The 23,905-nt window shown below is 43.0% G+C and overlaps 1 protein-coding gene across 6 annotated transcripts in view; it reads left to right on the top strand.

Annotated features, from left to right (window-relative positions):
- The window catches only part of LOC124721760 (organic cation transporter protein), a 306,826-nt gene that overhangs the window by 75,432 nt on the left and 207,489 nt on the right, over positions 1-23,905 (top strand). Inside the window, exon 1 of one of the 6 annotated variants that reach the window (XM_047246868.1) lies at positions 13,037-13,098. The exons of the other annotated variants lie outside the window; for them this stretch is intronic. Coding sequence (XP_047102824.1) covers positions 13,069-13,098 — 30 coding nt within the window. The 5' untranslated portion in view covers positions 13,037-13,068. Of the gene's footprint in view, positions 1-13,036; positions 13,099-23,905 lie in introns of those variants that run through there. 6 annotated transcript variants of the gene reach the window in all.

Below are 23,905 nucleotides of genomic sequence, written 5' to 3'. Positions count from 1 at the left end.
TTCGTTGACTTTCAAAAACCTTACTGTTACAGATAATTGGATTCGTCCCGATAGCCGCTATCAGGAAATAAGAGCCAAATTATAGTATTCAAAAAAGAAAAAAGTTGAACTTCATATCTCTGACGCGACCCCACCTAGCACCAAACAACCAACGTCATATTATGGCCTCCATTGTCCCATGTAACTTTTGTCCCACAAACTTTTCAGCTCCTATCATACTTTCAGAGTTATTCTTGGTGGCAATAGTTAGTGACTCAGCCTGTATACTATATGCATACAGAAAATCCTCAAATGTGTGTGAATTCCTAAGGGACCAAACTGGTGAGGTCATCGCTCCCTAGATTTACACACTACTTAAACTAACTTATGCTAAGTACAACACACACACACACACACACACACACACACACACACACATGCCCGAGGGAGAACTCGAACGTCCGGCGGGAGGGGGCGCGCAATCCGTGACATGGGGCGCTAAACCAGAAATCACATTTTCACTATAAGCTAGAAACAGTTGAGAAAACCCCCATGAATGACAATGTTTTAATTGGCGTATAGTATGGAGGAAAAGCATTTCAGTGGTTGCTTACATATCATCATCTCCCCCCCCCCCCCCTCCTCGTCCCACCGCAGGGTACATGTGGCTAGCTTCCGCTTTCCTGTCGCGCGCATTATTCTCAGCTGCGGACAGTAGCTAACCTTCGTGTTGTGCGATGGATTAATTTTCTCAATAACAACTATTTTGTTCGCGAATCATACTTTGTCAGTTTGGCAAGCCGTAGGTGAGTAACAAACGTCTGGCATGTGCGCGGCACTCTGCCTCAAGGGCAAGCTAGTCATTGTTTTAATATTGCTCAGATGAGGAACAAGAATAGAATTCTTTTTTTGTAAGTTTTCATTCCAGTCGTTCAGTGTTAAAAGTACGATAGGTTACTGGGATCCCACAAAAATTGCAACGGAATTGGCGATTTATTTTTGTGTGAATTGTTAACCTATTCTCATTTGAAGATGCATCACTACTTACAAGTAACAGCAAAGTTTTTTTATTTGGCAAGTTTAGTTGTGCTTATTTTGACAAAACACAGTATAATTTGCACAATCTTACCTTGCATTAGCTATTGCGACAGAATCCTGAAACAGAGTGTCTCATTAAACATGCAACTGGCGACTAGACAGGTGAATAGCTTATGGAAAACCTCACTGTGTCGGTTTGCAGAAACATAAGAGAAGGAATTTCATTTTTATTTTGATACCAGGAATTTTTTTCACTAGCTGTCGAAGATTCCTAAAACTTACAGTTCAGGACTGAAAAAATAAAATAAATACAATAACTTCTCCTATATCGCCGTATATAAGAAAGTTCCGTGGGTTAACGATTTGGCAAAATACTCTCCTCCGCGGGTGCTATCATTCGCCAAAACCTCGTTTCGATGTTTCGAGCGATTTAGGAGATATGAGGGATGTCATGAATATTTTCATTCTCGCGGGCATGTGATCACGAGTGAATGCGCTACATACGATCCATTTTCTCGAGATCGGAGGTAGATAGAGGCTTCCTCTCAACCCCAAAAAAATTAGTATATTTAGCTAAATTTCATAAGCAGCAACATACGATGTAATACATCTACATCTACATTTATACTCCGCAAGCCACCCAACGGTGTGTGGCGGATGGCACTTTACGTGCCACTGTCATTACCTCCCTTTCCTGTTCCAGTCGCGTATGGTTCGCGGGAAGAACGACTGTCTGAAAGCCTCCGTGCGCGCTCTAATCTCTCTAATTTTACATTCGTGATCTCCTCCGCAGGTATAAGTAGGGGGAAGCAATATATTCGATACCTCATCCAGAAACGCACCCTCTCGAAACCTGGACAGCAAGCTACACCGCGATGCAGAGCGCCTCTCTTGCAGAGTCTGCCACTTGAGTTTGTTAAACGTCTCCGTAACGCTATCACGGTTACCAAATAACCCTGTGACGAAACGCGCCGCTCTTCTTTGGATCTTCTCTATCTCCTCCGTTAACCCGATCTGGTACGGATCCCACACTGATGAGCAATACTCAAGTATAGGTCGAACGAGTGTTTTGTAAGCCACCTCCTTTGTTGATGGACTACATTTTCTAAGGACTCTCCCAATGAATCTCAACCTGGTACCCGCCTTACCAACAATCAGTTTTATATGATCGTTCCACTTCAAGTCGTTCCGCACGCATACTCCCAGATATTTTACAGAAGTAACTGCTACCAGTGTTTGTTCCGCTATCATGTAATAATACAATAAAGGATCCTTCTTTCTATGTATTCGCAATACATTACATTTGTCTATGTTAAGGGTCAGTTGCCACTCCCTGCACCAAGTGCCTATCCGCTGCAGATCTTCCTGCATTTCGCTACAATTTTCTAATGCTGCAACTTGTCTGTATACTACAGCATCATCCGCGAAAAGCCGCATGGGACTTCCTACACTATCTGCTAGGTCATTTATATATATTGTGAAAAGCAATGGTCCCATAACACTCCCCTGTGGCACGCCAGAGGTTACTTTAACGTCTGTAGACGTCTCTCCATTGATAACAACATGCTGTGTTCTCAGTAATTAAAACTTCCGGGCTAAGAAGCCGTGGTCCAATAGTAGAAATACTTCTCCCTGACGTTTCGTTGCCAGCTGCGGGCAACATCATCTGAGGTGAGTCTACGAAACGTCAGGGAGAAGTATTTCTACTATTGGACCACGGCTTCTTAGCCCGGAAGTTTTAATTACTGAAGACGCCGGCCGTGAAAGCCTACACGCTATGATTATGCTGTGTTCTGTTTGCTAAAAACTCTTCAATCCAGCCACACAGCTGGTCTGATATTCCGTAGGCTCTTACTTTGTTTATCAGGCGACAGTGCGGAACTGTATCGAACGCTTTCCGGAAGTCAAGAAAAATAGCATCTACCTGGGAGCCTGTATCTAATATTTTCTGGGTCTCATGAACAAATAAAGCGAGTTGGGTCTCACACGATCGCTGTTTCCGGAATCCATGTTGATTCCTACATAGTAGATTCTGGGTTTCCAAAAACGACATGATACTCGACCAAAAAACATGTTCTAAAATTCTACAACAAATCGACGTCAGAGATATAGGTCTATAGTTTTGCACATCTGCTCAACGACCCTTCTTGAAGACTGGGACTACCTGTGCTCTTTTCCAATCATTTGGAACCTTCCGTTCCTCTAGAGACTTGCGGTACACGGCTGTTAGAAGGGAGGCAAGTTCTTTCGCGTACTCTGTGTAGAATCGAATTGGTATCCCGTCAGGTCCAGTGAACTTTCCTCTGTTGAGTGATTCCAGTTGCTTTTCTATTCCTTGGACACTTATTTCGATGTCAGCCATTTTTTCGTTTGTGCGAGGATTTAGAGAAGGAACACACCAAATGCAAAATCATAGCGACCCCTATTTATCATTTCAAACTTTTTATAATTTTGTGCAGTGTCTTATTTAAACGAGTATTTCATGTAACGTCCCCTTAGAAAAATTGTGAATTACTGTGCTGGTAAACCTCTTACGTTATTTTATTCTCAAAGAGCTGAGCAAAACTGGACGTACTCAGACAGTTCTCTCTTTACTTATTCTGATCATCACTAAACTGACACACAATATTTTTTAGCGCAACGCAATCTGACTTTCAATAATCCCTACAAAAGAATGGCCCTGACTAACAATAACCTATACCTTTCATGAATCACTTACCTCACAAAAATCTTCGTTACTCGAACTACTGCAATACAGCGAGCGCCAATACTGCCAGCTAAATAAAAGATTCTAACTACTGAAGGCACTAACAACTGATAGGCATAGTTAGCAAATGAAAGATTTTCATATAGAACAAACGATGTATTTACCTTAATAGTGTTCAAAAGTTATAATATATATATATATATATATATATATCAGTTCATGACATCCAGTCTTACAAATTTCCTTTTTCTGACGGACACACGTCCAGATCGTCCGCTCTCAAAACTCTGGTATCTCTCCCCCCACATCCACCACTGCTTACGGCTCACCTCCAACTGTACAACGCTACGCTCTGTTCACTTCCAACAGCCCAACACTACAATAGCGAATATTCCAACAATGCCAACCAGCCACAGGCTGCACACAGCACAGTCGGTGATTTTCATACTGAGCGCTACTTGACGTTACCAAAATAAAAACCTAAACAGCCTACTTACAATCGCAATAAGTATGACCATTAGCGAGACGATGGGCACTTCACCACGAAGCTGACATATAACGCTACAAATAACACAAAATCAAATATTTTACGGAATATTTTCTGTAAAATCGTTTGAGAAAGATTGCAGAGTGCGCGCTACGATTGTGTCAGCGCAGCGCGTCGCCAACCGGCGCAGTTTGGTTGGTTGGTTGATTTGGAGGAGGGGACCAAAACAGCGAGGTCATCGATCCCATCGGTTAAGGGAAGAATGGCGAAGGAAGTTGGCCGTGCCCTTTCAATGGAGCCATCCCGGCATTTGCCTCAAGCGATTAAGAGAAATCACAGAAAACCTAAATCAGGGTGTGCGGACGCGGGTTTGAGCCGTCGTCCTTCAGAATACGCGTCTAGTGTGCGAACTCCCTGCTCCGCCTCGCTCGGTCCGGAGCGGACAAAGAATGTGTAAGCGTCACAATATGCGCAAGACCTGCGCGGCACGTGCGCGTCACGCTGCAGTGTCATGTCACTCCACATGCGCTACACATATCTCAGCTTGCGCTCAGCCTAACGCTGTTGCTTGTGACAACGGTTGTTATATGCCCTATGATACCGGGGCTGCTTGCATCTATCTGCAATCAGTGTTGCAACAGGCGCATAAACTCAACTTCTGCGAAGTCTTACACTTCGTGAGCTTCGATTACTTTAAGCACGTCATTGAGACCAGGATTGTAAAGCTTTAGAATCTCAGCCTGTGTTCTGTTATCAGCAACGGTTTGGATAATGCCACTGTGAAGCATTTTGTCTTGAAATGAGGCTCCACAGAAGCAGTTAAATTTAACAGTTCCTAGTAATTCCCTTGAGTTCAGCGATCCATTCTTTGTAACACTGATTATTTTGACGACGCGTGCGTAAAAGTTTCAACGAGCACCAGCTATATGAATCTGTGCTTCGAAGAAGTCATCTAAAGCCGGGTTCGCCCACGGAACAAAAGTGTCGCCGCAGCTACTGGCATACCGCAGTTGCATGTGTGAGCGCGCAGTCCGGAACCGCGCGACTGCTACGGTCGCAGGTTCGAATCCTGCCTCGGGCATGGATGTGTGTGATGTCCTTAGGTTAGTTAGGTTTACGTAGTTCTAAGTTCTAGGGGACTGATGACCACAGATGTTAAGTCCCATAGTGCTCAGAGCCATTTTTTTGCATGTGTGAACCTCCAGTCTCCAGTGACCCAACTTAAGAGACGCAAAAAGTTCAGCTTTCTTGTACTTTGTTATGTCACTTGCCTTTCACAACTGCTACCTGGTGGCTGTATTTCGAAACACGAGCATTCTGTCGCAGTTATCGTGGAGTAATTGCTGCGGTAGCCCATTCGATTTCAGCGTGTTTTCATTTTATTACTGGAATACTTCAAAACAGTAGTCTGCAGGTACACTCTCACAGCTTCTGGAACAACAACAACAACAACAACAACAACAACGCCGGCCGGAGTGGCCGAGCGGTTCTAGGCGCTACAGTCTGGAACCGCGCGACCGCTACGGTCGCAGGTTCGAATCCTGCCTCGGGCATGGATGTGTGTGATATCTTTAGGTTAGTTAGGTTTAAGTAGTTCTAAGTTCTAGGGGACTGATGACCTTAGAAGCTGAGTCCCATAGCACTCAAGGCCATTTGAACCATTTTGAACAACAACAACAACAACAAACACACACCCACACACACACACACACACACACACACACAGTATTTGCGAACCAATGATGTAGGCATATCCTACAACTTCAAAAATTTATGGAGAGTAAATAAATAAACTTAGTATGTACCGCAACCAAAAAGCCTAGTTGTATAAAGTTCGTGATTTGTGAGACCAAGCACTGTATAAATTGTGGATTATGTGCCGGAAATAGTCCCCGAGTGTGATGTGGCAGCTGTTAAACAAAAAACTAAGTGTTCTATAACATCAATGAATACAGGAAAATTCCGAAAGCTTGGAAGAGGTGTGTCTGCGGATGATATCCACATGCCGTCTGTTGGTTAATTTGCATAGCAGACGGCATTTCCGTCTTCGAATGTTGTTTATTTTATAAATGTGTATCTGGTCCCTGCGCAAAATCTGTTTTCGGATCTAACATTTGGGTTTCGTCTTTTTTGTATTTAACTCTTGTCATAGCTCTAATGCCATAACATGCAGTATAACATTAAGACCCGCCCGTATAATATCAGTTGACACCATTTGAATGCTGTGCAACTACGTAGAATTTGTGGCGTCCTGAGTGAACGGTCGCTTACGAGGGCACTACAGAAAGCCACAAGCTGCGTGTGTGAACCCGGCTTAATGTTCGAATAATGTCTTGATAGGGTAGGGTTTGGGGCTCACGCTGGGGGAACAGCTTCCTACACAGTATGAACATTTGTACACCTACCCACCAGAAAAAGAAAGAGCGTCGTGTGATTCAGCTGCTATGTTGTAAGCATGAAAGCTCGGAGTTGCTGGTAGTACTCCATCCATTCTTCATGTTGCGCATCATAAGGGAGGAAAGGTGGCTCTGAACTGAGTATGTGCAGTGAGAGATTGTCCTCCAAAAGATGCCACTGCATACATAAATTACAGACACTTGAAAAATATAGTCGGTCCACACAGTAGTAATAAAAAAAAGGTTATTGACTTCTGATCACTACTACAAAAGCACCAGACTCATCGCCAGTTGATGTCTGTTGAATCGGTAGACGAGGTGGCAAGTAAACACAAGCAGGGGAAAAAACGTGAAAATAAAGCGACTCCTATTTAGGCTTAGGTGCCAACACTCAATAGTTTTCGAGAAAATGACTATCAGACTTTCGATGCGACTTATCAGACCACTCGCACATCGTAAACGAAGTGAGATGGTAGCGCAGTGGCTAAGAACACATTTTACAAATTTCGCGCCCATGTTCAGATTCAGATTTGTGTATCGTTTTTGTTTTGTTGTCGTGGGGGGGCGGGGGGTTGGCATCATAAAATACAATGGAATTATTGACGAAAGAAATAAGTATTTCAAATCTTATTAAAAATAGATTGTATTTTTCACAACTGTTGTATAATCTTATATAATTATCAGTAGTCGAAAATTAAAAATATAAAAATCGTAGTACGCCGCTATTTGCTCTGTATTTTAGTTTTATGCTGCAACAGAATCAATGCATTCATAGACACATTCAGTGCACACATATAAATTCAGAGCACCACGAATAACTTGCGAAGGCACATATATCACAGTCATATTTTTTGTGTGAATATAATTAAGAATACAACTTCGCGATTGGCGATGATTTCGCGGCAGTCCACGCATATCGAAGCATTTTCTCGGAAGCTGGAGCTTGGAACTGATTCTGAATCAAGATGTGTATTTTAATTGCGTCACTTCTGCTTGTGATAGCCCTTTGCTGTACGATGAAAATAGGGCAGTTTGGTAATCGGCGAATGTAATTCTTCTCATGTCAGTAGACATATACGACGCAGGGTTCACATAACAGCATAAACTTTAACAGAATTACTTTTAATGAATATGTAGGTATTCCGATTTCATCGAAAAGCAGTCCAACGTACAATGAGGGATCGTTTTGCCCTCCGTATGAGTCAATAATGTACAGAAACGCTCGCAAAACTTTGTCAAGAAACTGATGATAGATTTCTTTTGTGAGCCTTCCAGATTTTGTGGCTGTCGCGTGCAATTAATGATGTCGTTCCACAAATTGTTTGCCGCGCGGGGTAGTCGCGCGGTCTAGCGCCTTACCACGGTTCGCGCGGCTCCCCCGTCGGAGGTTCGAGTCCTCCCCACCGAGCGAGCTGGCGCAGTGGTCAGCACACTGGACTCGCATTCAAGAGGACGACGGTTCAACCCCGCGCCCGGCCTTCCTGATTTACGTTTTCCGTGATTTCCCTAAATCACTTCAGGCAAATGCCGGGATGGTTCCTTCGAAAGGGCACGGCCGATTTCCTTCCCTGTCCTTCCCTAATCCGAGCTTATGCTCCATCTCTAATGACCACGTTGTCGACGGGATGTGAAACACCAATCTCCTCCTCCTCCGAGTCCTCTCTCAGGTGTGGGTGAGTGTGTTGTCCTTAGCGTAAGTTAGTTTAAGTTAGCCTAGGGACCGATGACCTCAGCAGAGTGGTTCCATAGGAACTTACCGCAAATGTCCATTAATTGTTTACGTCATGATGGATTACAGGACCAAATTTTTCACTATCTCTCGAAGAGAAACGAAAACTGTTGGTAGCAGTTTTCTTGAAGGCGTTAATTAGTGTCAATTGTGATGATAAAATCTATTTTTAAGAATATTTGAAATCTACATTTCTTTTGCCGTTAATTTCAATGTATTTCACCATGTCATAAACCACACTGATGTCACATACTTTTCAACAATAACTTTAAAAATATCTAGGTTCGGATTTGAACACGGAGCACAAAATTTCGAAACTGTGCCCTTAGCCATTGCGCTATCAACGCACTTACTACGAGGGTAATCCCGTAAGTAAGGTCTCCTATTTTTTTATAAGTACATAGACTTGTTTATTTCTACAATGCTTTACATCAGTTTACAGCTTGAACATCTAACTATTTTTCGACATAATCACCATTTTCGTCGATGCATTTTTGTAGATGCTGTGGCAGTTTTTATATGCCCATGTCATACCAGCTCGCAGCCATGCTGCTGAGAAAGTTATGAACCTATTCTTTCACCTCGTCGTCGGAGTTGAATCGCTGGGACCACAATTAACGCTGACAGTTACTGTGAGACTCTGAAAAAACTCAAACGGGCAATTCAGAACCGGAGAAGAAGAATGTTAAGCAAGGGCGTACACATTCTCCATGACAACGCCCGCCCACACATCGCTCGGCAAACCGTTGCTCTCCTGCAACAGTTTCAGTGGAACATAATCACCCACCCACCCTATAGTCCTGACTTGGCGCCCAGTGACTATCACCTGTTGTTCCCTAGGTTAAAAGAACATTTGGCCGGAAAGAAATAAACAGGTCTATGTACTTACAAAAAAATAGGAGACGTTACTTTTGCGATTACCCTCGTATTATGCTGCCACGAATAGCATCCGAGTAGCCTCACGAAGTCGCATCGAAACTCTGACCGTCATTTCCTCGGGAGCTATTGTGTTTTGGCACTTAAGCCAAAATAGGCATGCCTTTATTTTCATCGTTTTATCTCCCTATCAAGTTCCAATTGTATCAGAGGGTGACTTATGGCAGCAACCCTTTGTAACAGCATCGCACTACGTTGATGTGCTATTCCTCCCTTCTGTAGTGCACAGTAATGTTCAGAAGTCTATAGGTACAGCTGGTCTTGTCCGAGCTCTGGTTTGTGCCTGCTTGCGCTGGCCAATCAGAGCTACGTGCAGTGAGGTCGTGTCACTCTCGCGTCCTTTGGTGACGTGTATGCGTGTGAGCACCGTGTTCTCAAGTGTATCTGATAAGTGTAAGTGACAGTAATGGGTGTGTGTAGTGTGGTGTCATGTTTGTGTTGAATGATGACAGATGGGAGATGGTGAAACCCGGTGCCGGTGCGTAGTCTACTTCTCCTAATAGTACCAAAGGGCCGAGCTTAATGCCCCCGTCCGACAGACAGATCACTATCAACAATGTCACATGCTGTCATTTCATGAGACACTGCGACCGGAATTTAGTTCAGGACACTGGCACAAAGTCTCGTGATCAAGAAGTTTACCCCACCACCCCTCCTCCCGTTTGTCGTTAAGGCAAAGGGAAAGCAGCAAACAGCCCGTGGCGTGCCCAGGTCCTTACCCATATAAGTACTGGCCACTCCGAACGTTGCTTAACTTCGGTGACCTGACGAGAACCGGTGTATTCAACGAAGCAAGGCCATTGGCTGCTTGATACAGAGTAACTGGACTCAGTTTAGCTGAGGTCGAAGACGGATCAAAAAAATGGTTCAAATGGCTCTGAGCACTATGGGACTTAACATCTGTGGTCATCAGTCCCCTAGAACTTAGAACTACTTAAACCTAACTAACCTAAGGACATCACACTCATCCATGCCCGAGGCAGGATTCGAACCTGCGACCGTAGCGGTCACGCGGTTCCAGACTGAAGCGCCTAGAACTGCACGGCCACACCGGCCGGCTCGGATCAATTTTTGTGGGAGTGAAATATATTCTAATGTAGTACTTCAATTACATTCCTGCTGGTCGTTCACCTAACCCGTTTATTTGCAATTCACTGGAAATGCTACACACGAGGGCATCGCTTACAATTAATAAATATGCACACAAAATAGATTCCCAAACCGCGTACATGACAGGTTGTTCACTGGATGGAAGGTATGCAATGTAGGGTAACAAGCTAATCACCACAATATTTACTATAATATGTTCGCATCGAGAAATATAAAAAGTAGCATCGTCAGTAGTGACTGTTTCTATGCAGTCGAATGCCTAGCATTGAGTTGCAAATTAGACAAATTAGAAGTATTAGAGAGGAGGGTTATGAGGAATATTTAAGGATTCATAAGAGGCATAGAAGCCAGGAAATTAAAAAGTTATGATGGAACGGTATGAAACAAATAATAGAAGCAATAATGAAAAAAACTTCCACAACAAAAAACTAGAAGCAACAGAACTCAATATTCCACAAGAAAAGATTTAAAAACAGAAGTCTTTCGTGGTGAAAGTGGTTAAGAGAAAAAGTGTGAAGTGGTCTGAGGAAATAAAAAAAGGGACAATGAGAAAAATGGAAAGAATATTGAAAGAGAAGAATACTGTAAACGAAAAACAACTGCAACTCCGCAAGCCACCATAAGTACGATGCGTGATGTAGGGTACCCTGTACCATTACTTGTTTCCTTTCCTGTTCCACTCGCAGATGGAGAGAGGGGAGAACGATTCTCTACATGCTTCCATACGAACCGTAATTTCTCTTTTCTTATCTTCGTGGTCCTTACGTGAAATGTACGTTGGCAGCAGTAGAATAGTTGTGCAGGCAGCTTGAAATGGCGGTTCTCTAAAGTTTCTCAATGGTTTTTCTCAAAAAGAGTGTCGCATTCTCTCCGGGGATCCCCATTTGGGCCCCCGAAGAGTTTCTGTAATACCTGCGTGTTGACCGAACCAACTGGTAACAAATCTAGCAGCCCGCCTCTCAGTTGCTTCTATGTCTTCCTTTAATCCGACCTGGTGCAGACCCGGACCCCAAACACTCGAGCAGTAGTGAAGAACAGGACGCACTAGCGTCCTATATGCTGTCTACTACACACATGAAACATACTTTCCTAAAACGCTCCCAATAAACCGATGCGTAACATTCGCCTTCCCTACTACAATCCTTACATGCTCGTTCCATTTCATACCTCTTTGCAACGTTACGCCTAGATATTTAATCGATGTGACTCTGTCCAAACTACTAATGCTGTATTCGAACATTTTTGGTTTGTTTTTCCTCCTCATATTCATTAACTTACATTTTTCTACATTTAGAGCTAACTGCCACTCATCATACCAACTTGAAATATTGTCTAAGTCCTTCTGTATCATCCTACAGTCACTCAACGACGACACCGTTCTGTACACCAGAGCATCATCAGCAAACAGCCGCATATTGCTGCTCACCCCGTCCGCTAGATAATTTATGTGTAGAGAAAATAACAGCAGTCCTATCACACTTCCCTGGAGTACTCCTGACGATACCCTTGTATCTGATGAACTCTCTCCGTCGACGACAGCGTACTGGGTTCAGTTACTTAATAGGTCATCGAGCCATACACATATTTGGGAACCTATTCCGTATGCTTGTTCATTCGTTAACAGTCTGCAGGGAAATCTAGGAATATGGAATCTGCCTGTACCATGCTGTGACTAAATAATAATAATAATAATAATATGCAATCTGCCTGTACCTGCCTGCGCTTAATAATAATAATATAATAACAATATTTATTCATATTTTGATCATTTTCAATCATTTTATCACCTCTAGAATATATCACTAGGCTTATATTAACAATTTGGTGGCACCTGACTGCATTGAAACAATCAAACAAAGAAGCAGCAGCAGAAATGTTCTTTATATGAAAGCAGCAGTAGATACATCACACATATTTTTAACGAAGTAACAGACCTGTGTCGAAGTCAATAGTTCATGTATTCTTCAAAGCTATAGAAACTATCAGATATTAACTTCTTTCTGAACTCTTTCTTTAAAAAAATCCAATATTCTATGTCCTTTATTTCTGCAGGCAATCCAGTGAACATCGTTTCAGGTTGATTACATACTTTCCTTTTATATATTCTTTTAAAATGTTGTTGTGTTTCGGGAGTCAACAAAGAGGTCATACAGAACTCAGCTCACCGATCTCTAAAGACAGCGAAGTAGATGTTGGCCGAAATGGCGCAGTCATTAAGATCCTGAATTCCCCTTTGGTCGGAGCGACTTTTAAGGCCGCACTCTCTATCCAGATGGTAGATTTGTGTCGTTTCTACAGATCACTCCAGGCGATTGTTGCAATGATCTTTCAGAGAGGCCTGAGCCCCTCGCCCCCACCCACATCCATGCCACCTTGTTCCAGCTGTCTAACGAGGTCATCTCGATGTAGTTTCCTTCTTTTTTGGTCTCGAATTTGGTTGACATCAGATAAGAAAGAAAGCGAGGAAGGGAGCGTATCACAGCGAGACCTCCTCCAATTGTGTTTGGTCAGCTACTTAGGCCGCAATCTGGGTCAGCAGTGCGATTATCTAGAGGCAGGTAAGGTTCTCCGTGACAGGCGTTGATAAGGCCGGCCGACGTGACGTATGAGCATATGCTGGGCCTCCAGCGTTGACGCTCAGTAGTGGCCTAGCAGTAGCCCTGGGAGGGTGTCACACGCGTCCGCCATGGATATCTCGCCGGACACCCGGATTCTCGTAAGTGGCTGTTCTGCACTTATGAACCCATTTTGCTCCCAGACAGAGCGAACAGATTACTAATTTAACGATAACAGCTATTACGAACGTTGTCGATTTGAGATAAGTGACTGTAGGCCGGCCGCTGTGGCCGAGCGGTTCTAGGCGCTTCAGTCCGGAACCGCGTTGCTGCTACGGTCGCAGGTTCGAATCCTGCCTCGGGCATGGATGTGTGTGATGTCCTCAGGTTCGTTAGGTTTAAGTAGTTCTAAGTCTAGGGGACTGATGACCTCAGATGTTAAGTCCCATAATGCGTAGAGCCATTTGAACTGTATGAGGCACTTGTGCCAAAAACAAAACAGTAGTTTGACCGAACTTGAAAACAGGTTTATCCTGCAAAACTTCCAAAAACTGTTGCCTAAAAACAACTATTTACCTCTCTTTCTCTCACTGTCTGTCTCTCTCTCTCATCGCACCCCACCCCTTACTTCCTAAGGACCAAAGCACAAATAACATAAAATGAAATTCCGTGGATTTTTCTTAAATTATCAGTCAGGAACATTTCAAATAACTGTGCCTCTAATTTACATGCATAGCCTTATCACACCAGTATCTCAAATTTTTTAAGTTTTATTCATACATATTCAGCTCTGCACTGAATGCAGATTTGCTTTCACTCTATGTTAGTGGAATTCTAATAGCTCTTCAGGTACATTTCTGTCCAGAAAATTTAATACTCATCGTATGTATATACTTAAAGTAAATACTGACACGACCTTTACCGTAAGGCAATAATTCAATATTCGTGTTAAAATAATGTTGGTTCAATATTTTTCTCCTCATACGGTTTATTTTCTTTATGTAACACCCAAAGAAATATTTTTAATCAAAGACGTTACACTTTCGGCACTAGATCTATATACTATACTTCACTGTACAGCATATGCATACCAGTTTCTTACGACACGTAGTGTTTTGCAAGACAAGACAATAAATATTCAATGAAAGGCAAAGGTGATGTAGCTGGCAGTAGAATTTTAGCACTAATGGCGTCTAAACTGCCGTACCGGTATATACGTTGTGCCTTTAATTATTAGAAGTAAAATCAAATTTTTATGTTGAAACTAATTAAATCTGCAAGTTTCAATGCGGGAGCGTAGGAATCATCGTCGCGCTAACTTCAGAATACCTAACTCCAATACATCGCCAAGCAATATCCATTGTAACCACACAAACGCACGTAACCAGTCTCAAAGTATGTAATTTGTTTTATCAAAAAGAACAATTAGAAGTACATATTATTTGCACTTAACAGGTCTCTTTCGGTATTCTCGTTGATTTTATTTCAACCGACTCGTGTGCTTCCTGTTTTGACAAACGTCGAAGATTTCGTTTTGAATTTAGCTCACGGAGCATGTAACACTTCCTTTTTAGCGTCCTCTGTACGCTTAATATCTCGTTTCATTTTTATAGTACCATTGTTAGTACCACAGTCATGGCGCTCTTCAGTATAATTGATAGTTTGTCTAAGGCTAGTGTGATATATCACTTACAGAGTCTGACAAAGATAGAAAATATATTTTAGACGAACATCAAGGTATAAATGTTATTTTTTTCACACCGTATTTTCATTAACGTTACTATATATTTGAATGTTTTTCAGGTAAAGTGCAGTGAGCACTTGTATACGTCACGTAATTTCACCAGACCAGTTGCTAGTAATCATTCCTGAAGACACATTTTATCGAATTCTAGATAGAGCAACACAAAATCATGCAGAAGTGATTATTCTGATAATGAAAAGAAGTGCAAAAATGTTTCTCTTAATTTCAGAAACGTAAATTCTCAGCGATAGTATTGCTAAATAATTCGGTTTTGTCGGCATTCATTGCCACCCATGGCTGCACCTCTTTTCTACTCGGACTGGGTGGAGGAGACTCACACTTATTTCATATGACTTGCATCAGACATTTATATTTTCAGTACCCAGCAAAGTGAACTGTGATAAGTAGCAATGACACGAACTTCAAAACAGGTAATTTGACTAGATCCAGGAAGTTGTACAGATTTGACGCAGAATGCCTTACAGCTTGAAAATATACTTCATCGGGGCTCAGGCACTTCCAGAAATATTACGTCCTTTGCATTAGTTTCATTTAGCCTTTTTAATTTATAATTTAGGCAAAAACAAAATGCATTATTTACAAAGTTACTGTTGCAAATATTATATAAACATTTTGAAGTATATCCGACACATTCACATATCGTGACTCATTTCTTAAACAATTACTTCATTATAAATAAGAAAATTGTTATTATGCAGGGAACCCTTGCGTAGATATCTCATTCATAAAACATGCGGAACAATCGCTCCCATGCTGTAGAATTTTACAACCATGCCTGACAGCGTCGAACAAAGTAGTATCCACATCACACTTTACAACGCGTCTACACGACATTTTTTTATCGCTCCCCCTTTACAGACCTATTCGGAGGCGATGAATGCCTGACTGAATCCTTGTTCTCAGTAGCAACCATAGCGACAATGGTAGTTTCTACATTTCACTACTGACAACGTTGTACAGGCAACGTCGTATTCGAGGTGATTTGCCCGTTAGTTGGGGAGGATGTGTCGGGTTAGTTACTGCAAAAAATGGTTCAAATGGCTCTGAGCACTTGGGACTTAACATCTGAGGTCATCAGTCCCCTAGAACTTAGAGCTATTTAAACCTAACTAACCTAAGGACATCACACACATCCATGCCCGAGGCAGGATTCGAACCTGCGACCGTAGCAGTGGTGCGGTTCCGGACTGAAGCGCCTAGAACCGCTCGGCCACCGCAGCCGGCTGAGTTACTGCATCTTCTGATAACTGTACTAAGTGACTGTAAGATGTGATGACTAGTTGTGTTGTTATTTGTAGTTATGGTAATGAATTAAACGGTCAGCGTGAACCTCGATGCTGTCGGACACAAGGCACCAAAGGCAGTGAAGGTTGGGGTTGGTTTGTAGCGGGGAGAGGGAGGAAGGGGGCTTCTCCATCTAACGAATGGACCACCATCAACAACACTTCTCCAAGATACACTGCTCAGTGGTTTGACGTTTAATTTGGTAAACAGACCCACAGTGCAGCGATTGTCAGCTGTAAGGCACCTCGTTTGCACCCTTGCCAGCTAAATGATTAAGACGAAAATTTCTTTCACCACCAGGAGACGGACCGACATCCATCAGTTCAAGCGTCAACGTGGTAGGGTAAATGTTCGCTAAAAGCTACAAGTTATTAATTGAAATGTGAAAAATATCTATGGTTTTGTAAATGTATTGAGGTATAACAACCATTGACGCATTCATGTCATTTTCACTTTCCCTTTTTCCTTTCCATTTCCGTATTTCTGTTCCTCGTTAAGGCGTTAGATGTGTACAAGAGAAGGTAGGCTATATGTACAAGACTTCGTCTCGAACTGGATTGGTTAATCTGCATATACAGTTGACCGGGCCAAATACCTCACGAAATAAGCGTCAAACGAAAAAACTACAAACAACGAAACTTGTCTAGCTTGAAGGGGGAAACCAGATGGCCCTATGGTTGGCCCGCTAGATGGCGCTGCCATAGGTCGAACGGATATCAACTGCGTTTTTTTGAAAATAGGAACCCCAATTTTTTATTACATATTCGTCTAGTACGTAAAGAAATATGAATGTTTTACTTGGACCACTTTTTTCGCTTTGTGATAGATGGCGCTGTAATAGTCACAAGCGTATAACTACGTGGTATCGCGCAACATTCCGCCAGTGCGGACGGTATTTGCTTCGTGATACATTACCCGCGTTAAAATGCACCGTTTACCAATTGTGGAAAAGGTCGATATCGTGTTGATGTATTGCTATTGTGATTAAAATGTCCAACGGGCGTGTGCTATGTATGCTGCTTGGTATCCTGGACGACATCATCCAAGTGTCCGGACCGTTCGCCGGATAGTTACGTTATTTAAGGAAACAGGAAGTGTTCAGCCACATGTGAAACGTCAACCACGACCCGCAACAAATGACGATGCCCAAGTAAGTGTTTTAGCTGCTATCGCGGCTAATCCGCACATCAGTATCAGACAAATTGCGTGAGAATCGGGAATTTCAAAAACGTCGGTGTTGAGAATGCTACATCAACATCGATTGCACCCGTACCATATTTCTATGCACCAGGAATTGCATGGCGACGACTTTGAACGTCGTGTACAGTTCTGCCACTCGGCACAAGAGAAATTACGGGACGATGACAGATTTTTTGCACGCGTTCTATTTAGCGACGAAGCGTCATTTACCAACAGCGGTAACGTAATCCGGCATAATATGCACTATTCGGCAACGGAAAATCCACGATGGCTGCGACAAGTGGAACATCAGCGACCTTGGCGGGTTAATGTATGTTGCAGCATTATGGGAGGAAGGATAATTGGCCCCCATTTTATGGATGGCAATGTAAATGGTACAATGTATGCTGATTTCCTACGTAATGTTCTACCGATGTTACTACAAGATGTTTCACTAAATGACAGAATAGCGATGTACTTCCAACATGATGGACGTCCGGCACACAGCTCGCATGCGGTTGAAGCGGTATTGAATAGCATATTTCATGACAGGTGGATTGGTCGTCGAAGCACCATACCATGGCCCGCAAGTTCACCGGATCTGACGTCCCCGGATTTCTTTTTGTGGGGAAAAGTTGAAGGATATTAACAATCGTGATCCACCGACAACGCCTGACGACAAGTGTCAGCGCATTGTCAATGCGCTTGCGAACATTACGGAAGGCGAACTACTCGTTGTTGAGAGGAATGTCGTTACATGTATTGCCAAATGCATTGAGGTTGACGGACATCATTTTGAGCATTTATTGCATTAATGTGGTATTTATAGGTAATCACGCTGTAACAGCATGCGTACTCAGAAATGATAAGTTCAGAAAGGTACATGTATCACATTGGAACAACCGAAATAAAATGTTCAAACGTACCTACGTTCTGTATTTTAATTTGAAAAACCTACCTGTTACCAACTGTTCGTCCAAAATTGTGAACCATATGTTTGTGATTATTACAGCGCCATCTATCACAAAGCGAAAAAAGTGGTCCAACTAAAACATTAATATTTCTTTACGTACTACACGAATATGTAATAAAAAATGGGGGTTCCTATTTTAAAAAACGCAGTTGATATCCGTTTGACCTATGGCAGCGCCATCTAGCGGCCATCCATAGCGCCCTCTGGTTTCCTCCTTCAAGCTAGACAAGTTTCGTTCTTTGTAGTTTTTTCGTTTGACATTTATTTCGTGAGATATTTCGTCCGGCCACGGTCAATGGACCACCCTGTATATACTCTGCGAGCCACTGTTCACTGTAACTAGTACACTTCGTAGCAATGTGGCCAAGTAAAAACAGCTTCTATCAAAGCTTCCGCTGATACTGTTTTCTCAACACTAGGTACAACAAAACAAACACAAACGCCAGCAACAGTACTGACGCTGCTATCCGCAGCAATAGCCGAATGCTGTCGGCGTTGCCCGACCGCAGCCAAGTTGGAGTCAGCTCGAACGCTCTTGTCGCCGCTCGCAGAACCATGTTTGATTCGCTCAGCGCCGCTCTGTGCCGCCCTACTTGGAGCTTTAGCCCTCCTCCGCTTGCAGCGCCAGTATAATCACTCGCACTGAACAACAGTGGTTTGTTTCGCCATCGCTGCTCTACGCGCTGCGCTGCGCTCTCAGGTCGTGCTGCGCCGCTCCAGTATAACCACAGCCAACGAAAGTCATTCGCTAGCAGTCGACTTCCTTTACTGAAACCAAATTTTGCTGTAGCTATTCTTCTGACATTCATGCTGCGTCTCTTGTCTTCTTTAATTAAGGTCGCTAAACAACAAAATTTATCAACGTCTTGTCTTTCATTTCTTTCTGCTTCGATTTCAAATGCCCTTCTCATTTTTGCTTTACTTACTGTAATGATTTTGGCTTTTTGAGTATTTAGTGTAAGTTCAAACTTTTTCGTGATTGTTGCTAATTTTAGAAAGCACTTTTTGCATATATTTTCACCATCAGCAGTTAAGGCAATATTATCCTCAAATCTTATGCAGTCAGTGGGAATTCCATTCGCTTTGACTCCAGGTGTTCTTCCTTTGAAGTTCTTCATAGGGTTTTCGATTAAAAGAGTTAAAAATTTGTGGTGATAATGAGCATCCTTGACTTGCTCATTTTCTAATTTTAGTTTTGTGTAGCTCTCCTTTACTCTCTATCCTCACACGTTGCTTTTCACATATGTTAAATATTATTCTATCTATCCAGTCTAAATGTGTATCTTTCAAGATCTTGAAGTATTTGTCCAAACCAATGCAGTCAAATGCATTTTCTAGATAAGTAATGCCTGTGTACAGGGGTTGGACAAAAATATGGAAACATCAAAAACACGACTCATTACCATGCCCAATACGGTGTAGGAAACCCATTGGAATTCAGAACAGCTTCCAGTCGTCTCGTAATGGATAAAGACAGGTTCTGAATAGGTTACAAAGGATTTTATATAATTCTTCGTGCATAACAGTCGCAAGTTCAGATAACAATGATGGAGGTGGATGGCGAGCTTTCCAAAGTAGACCACAAAGACTCAATAATACTGGAATCTGATGACTGCAATTTGCGGAAGGTTTGCACTTCTGTCACATTGAACGATTCTCTTCAGTCGTCGTTGGTCTCGTTCTTGCAGGATCTTTTTCCGGCCGCAGCGATGTCAGAGATTTGATGTTTTACCGGATTCCTAATATTCGTGGTACACTCGTGAAACGGTCGTACTGAAAAATCCCACTTCATCGCTACCTCGGAGATGCTGTGCCCCATTGCTCGTGCGCCAACTATAACACGACGTTCAAACTCATTTAAATCTTGATAACCTGCCATTGTAGCTGCAGTAACCGATCTCACAACTGCGCCAGACAGTTGTTGTCTTATATAGGCGTTGCCGACTGCAGCGCCGTATTCTGCCTGGTTACATATATCTGTATTTGAATACCAGTTTCTTTATCGCTTCAGTGTATAATAGGTATAGATGCCATTTTTTATGTCTGTTTGTATATTTCAACACGTATCATTCATCCACTGCTCCTTAACTTCTTTACGTTATTCGTGTGATGCTGCCCTTAACGTGTTTCTTTTTACGTATTTATTCTTTTGTGTCATAGCCTGACGCAAAATAAACTGGTCACTGTGTCGAAACACGTAGTGTGGAAACCAAGATCGATGCTACGCTGAGAGACGAAAATGTAGTAAGGAGCGAATGTTACTACTGGAACTAACGAGAGCACAAATTAGTATCATTAAACAAATTCAGAATCATCTTAAACACTACTGACACAGTCCGATTTCTAGTTCGTAGTCCAGTTCCACAAAGCGAGGTAACTTATGTTTCAGAATCGGCATAAGACACGAACTTCTGATCCAGCCGACGGGCCGGGTATTGATTTCCTGCAGCGGACCAACTGCCGTCACCATGTGACGCATTTGCACCGCCCCCTTGAGTTGCGGCCATTTATCTGCTACACGTACTGTATAATATCACTACCACTCTGTCTCCATATCACTGGAGTAGCAATGTGTCAGACATTACTTCAGTGGATTTTTCGCTGTGCAGCGGAGTGTGCGCTGGTTCGAAACTTCCTAGTAGTGTTCGGTGAGTATTTGGCGAGTGTTATCAGTGACAAAGGGTATCGCCTGGAATGCCCAGAGAAGTTTGATAGGATCACTGTTATTCTCTGTGTACGTAAATGACTTGACGGACAGGGTGAGCAGCAATCTGTGGGTGATTGCTGATGACGCTGTAGTCTACGGGAAAGTATCGTCGTTGAGTGACTATAGAAGGATTCAGGAAGACTTAGACAGAATTTCTAATCGGTGTGATGAATGGCAGCTAGCTCTAAATGTAGTGTAACTTAATGCAGATGAGTAGGAGCAACAATTCCATACTGTTCCCCAGTACAGCATTAGCAGTTTGCCGTTTGATACAGTCAAGTCGATTAAATATCTAGGCGAAACGTTGTAAAGCGATAGCAAATGGAACGCGCACGTAATGGTTGTAGTAGGGAAAGCAGATGGTCGATTTGGGTTTACTGGGAGAATTACAGGGAAGTGTGGTTCATCTGTAAAAGAGACCGTGTATAGGACACTAGTCCTATCCATTCTTGAGTACTGCTCGAGTGTTTGGGATCCGCACCAGGTTGGATTAAAGGAAGACATCGAAGGAATTGCGAGGCGGGCTGCTAGATTTGTTACTGGTAGGTTGGTTCAAATGGCTCTGAGCACTATGGGACTCAACTGCTGAGGTCATTAGTCCCCTAGAACTTAGAACTAGTTAAACCTAACTAACCGAAGGACATCACAAACATCCATGCCCGAGGCAGGATTCGAACCTGCGACCGCAGCGGTCTTGCGGTTCCAGACTGCAGCGCCTTTAACCGCACGGCCACTTCGGCCGGCTACTGGTAGGTTGTATCAACACGCAAGTATTACGGAGATGCTTCGGGAGCTCAAAATGAGAATCCCTGGAGGAAAGGCGACGTTCTTTACGAGCAACACTATTGAGAAAATTTAGAGAATCGGTATTTTAGACAGACTGCGGAACGGTTCTATTGTCACCAATGTGCATTTCACATACGGACCACGATGATAAGACAAGAAAAATTAGGGCTCGTAAGGAGCCATATACATACCTATTTTTACAATGAAAAGAATATCCTTAGCTCCATACAGGCGTTGATATAAGTCAACGGGGACAGTTGAAAATGTGTGCCCCGACCGGGACTCGAACCCGGGATCTCCTGCTTACATGGCAAACGCTCTATCCATCGGAGCAATCGAGGACACAGAGGATAGTGCGACTGCAGGGACTTTTCTCTGGCACGCCTCCCGTGAGACTCACATTCGTAACTTATTGCCCCGCACTATATTCATAGTGCCCCTGCCCATCATACTGATTACTCGCGGCTTTACTGCCGATTTCCGTAAGAGATCGGGCACTGTTTGTGCATCCGTACAGAAGAAGATGGTCAAATGGCCAGTGAGCCTTAACTATACAGGGTGGTCCATTGATCGTGACCGGGCCAAATTTCTCACGAAATAAGCGTCAAACGAAAAAACTACAAAGAACGAAACTTGTCTAGCTTGAAGGGGGAAACCAGGTGGCGCTATGATTGGCCGCTAGATGGCGCTGCCATAGGTCAAACGGATATCAACTGCGTTTTTAAAATAGGAACCTCCATTTTTTATTACATATTCGTGTAGTACGTAAAGAAATATTAATGTTTTAGTTGGACCAGTTTTCCGCTTTGTGATAGATGGCGCTGTAATAGTCACAATTTTTAGACGAGCAGTTGGTAACAGGTAGGTTTTTCAAACTGAAATACAGAACTTAGGTACGTTTGAACATTTTATGTCGGTTGTTCCAATATGATACATGTACCTTTGTGAACTTATCATTTCTGAGAACGCATGCTGTGCAGAGTGATTACCTGTAAATACCACATTAATGCAATAAATGCTCAAAATGATGTCCGTCAACCTCAATGCATTTGGCAATACGCGTAACGACATTCCTCTCAACGGCGAGTAGTTCGCCTTCCGTAATGTTCGCACATGCATTGACAATGCGCTGACGCTTGTTGCTAGGCGTTGTCGGTGGATCACGATAGCAAATATCCTTCAACTTTCCCCACAGAAAGAAATCCGAGGGACGTCAGATCTGCTGAACGTGCGGGCCATGGTATGGTGCTTCGACGACCAATCCACCTGTCATGAAATATGCTATTCAATACCGCTTCAGCCGCACGCGAGCCATATGCCGGACATCCATCATGTTGGAAGTACATCGCCATTCTGTCATGCAGTGAAACATCTTGTAGTAACATCGGTAGAACATTACGTAGGAAATCAGCATACATTGCACCATTTAGATTGCCATCGAAAAAATGGGGGCCAATTATCCTTCCTTCCATAATGCCGCACCATACATTAACCCGCCAAGGTCGCTGATGTTCCACTTGTTGCAGCCGTCGTGGATTTTCCGTTGCCCAATAGTGCATATTATGCCGGTTTACGTTACCGCTGTTGGTGAATGTCGCTTCGTCAGTAAATAGAACGCGTGCAAAAAATCTGTCATCGTCCCGTAATTTCTCTTGTGCCGAGTGGCAGAACTGTACACGACTTTCAAAGTCGTCGCCATGCAATTCCTGGTGCATAGAAATATGCACTAACAACTGCACTGCTCTCTCCACCGTCAGCCATTGCGTTGTTCATGGTGAGAGGTAAAGTCTGAAATTTGGTATTCTCGGCACACTCTTGACACTGTAGATCTCGGAATATTGAATTCCCCAACGATTTCCAAAATGAAATGTCCCATGTGTCTAGCTCCAACTATCATTCCACATTCAAAGTGTGTTAATTCCCGTTGTGCTGCCATAACCACGTCGGAATCTTTTTCACGTAAATCGCCTGAGTACAAACGACAGCTTCGCCAATACGCTGCCCTTTTATACACTCACATCCACAAAAAACAGAACAACTTGTACGACTAGAGACAGGACGTTCATATTCACAGGACATGTACATTACTATGCTCTGCGGAAATGATTAGCATTTCAGTCGCCTCGGTTCAACATGTGTCTTGTTGCTTAGTAGGCATAGGATCCGCCATGAGCCCTGGTAACTTGTTTCATACGTGATGACATCAACGCGTATATTGCGCGGATGACGTCGTGTGGTATAGCCATCCATGCTGCATTCACCTGGTTCCAAAAT

This window comes from Schistocerca piceifrons, chromosome X (assembly GCF_021461385.2).
Source record: "Schistocerca piceifrons isolate TAMUIC-IGC-003096 chromosome X, iqSchPice1.1, whole genome shotgun sequence".
Taxonomy (NCBI): domain Eukaryota; kingdom Metazoa; phylum Arthropoda; class Insecta; order Orthoptera; family Acrididae; genus Schistocerca; species Schistocerca piceifrons.
This window is presented reverse-complemented; position numbering and strand designations above follow the sequence as displayed.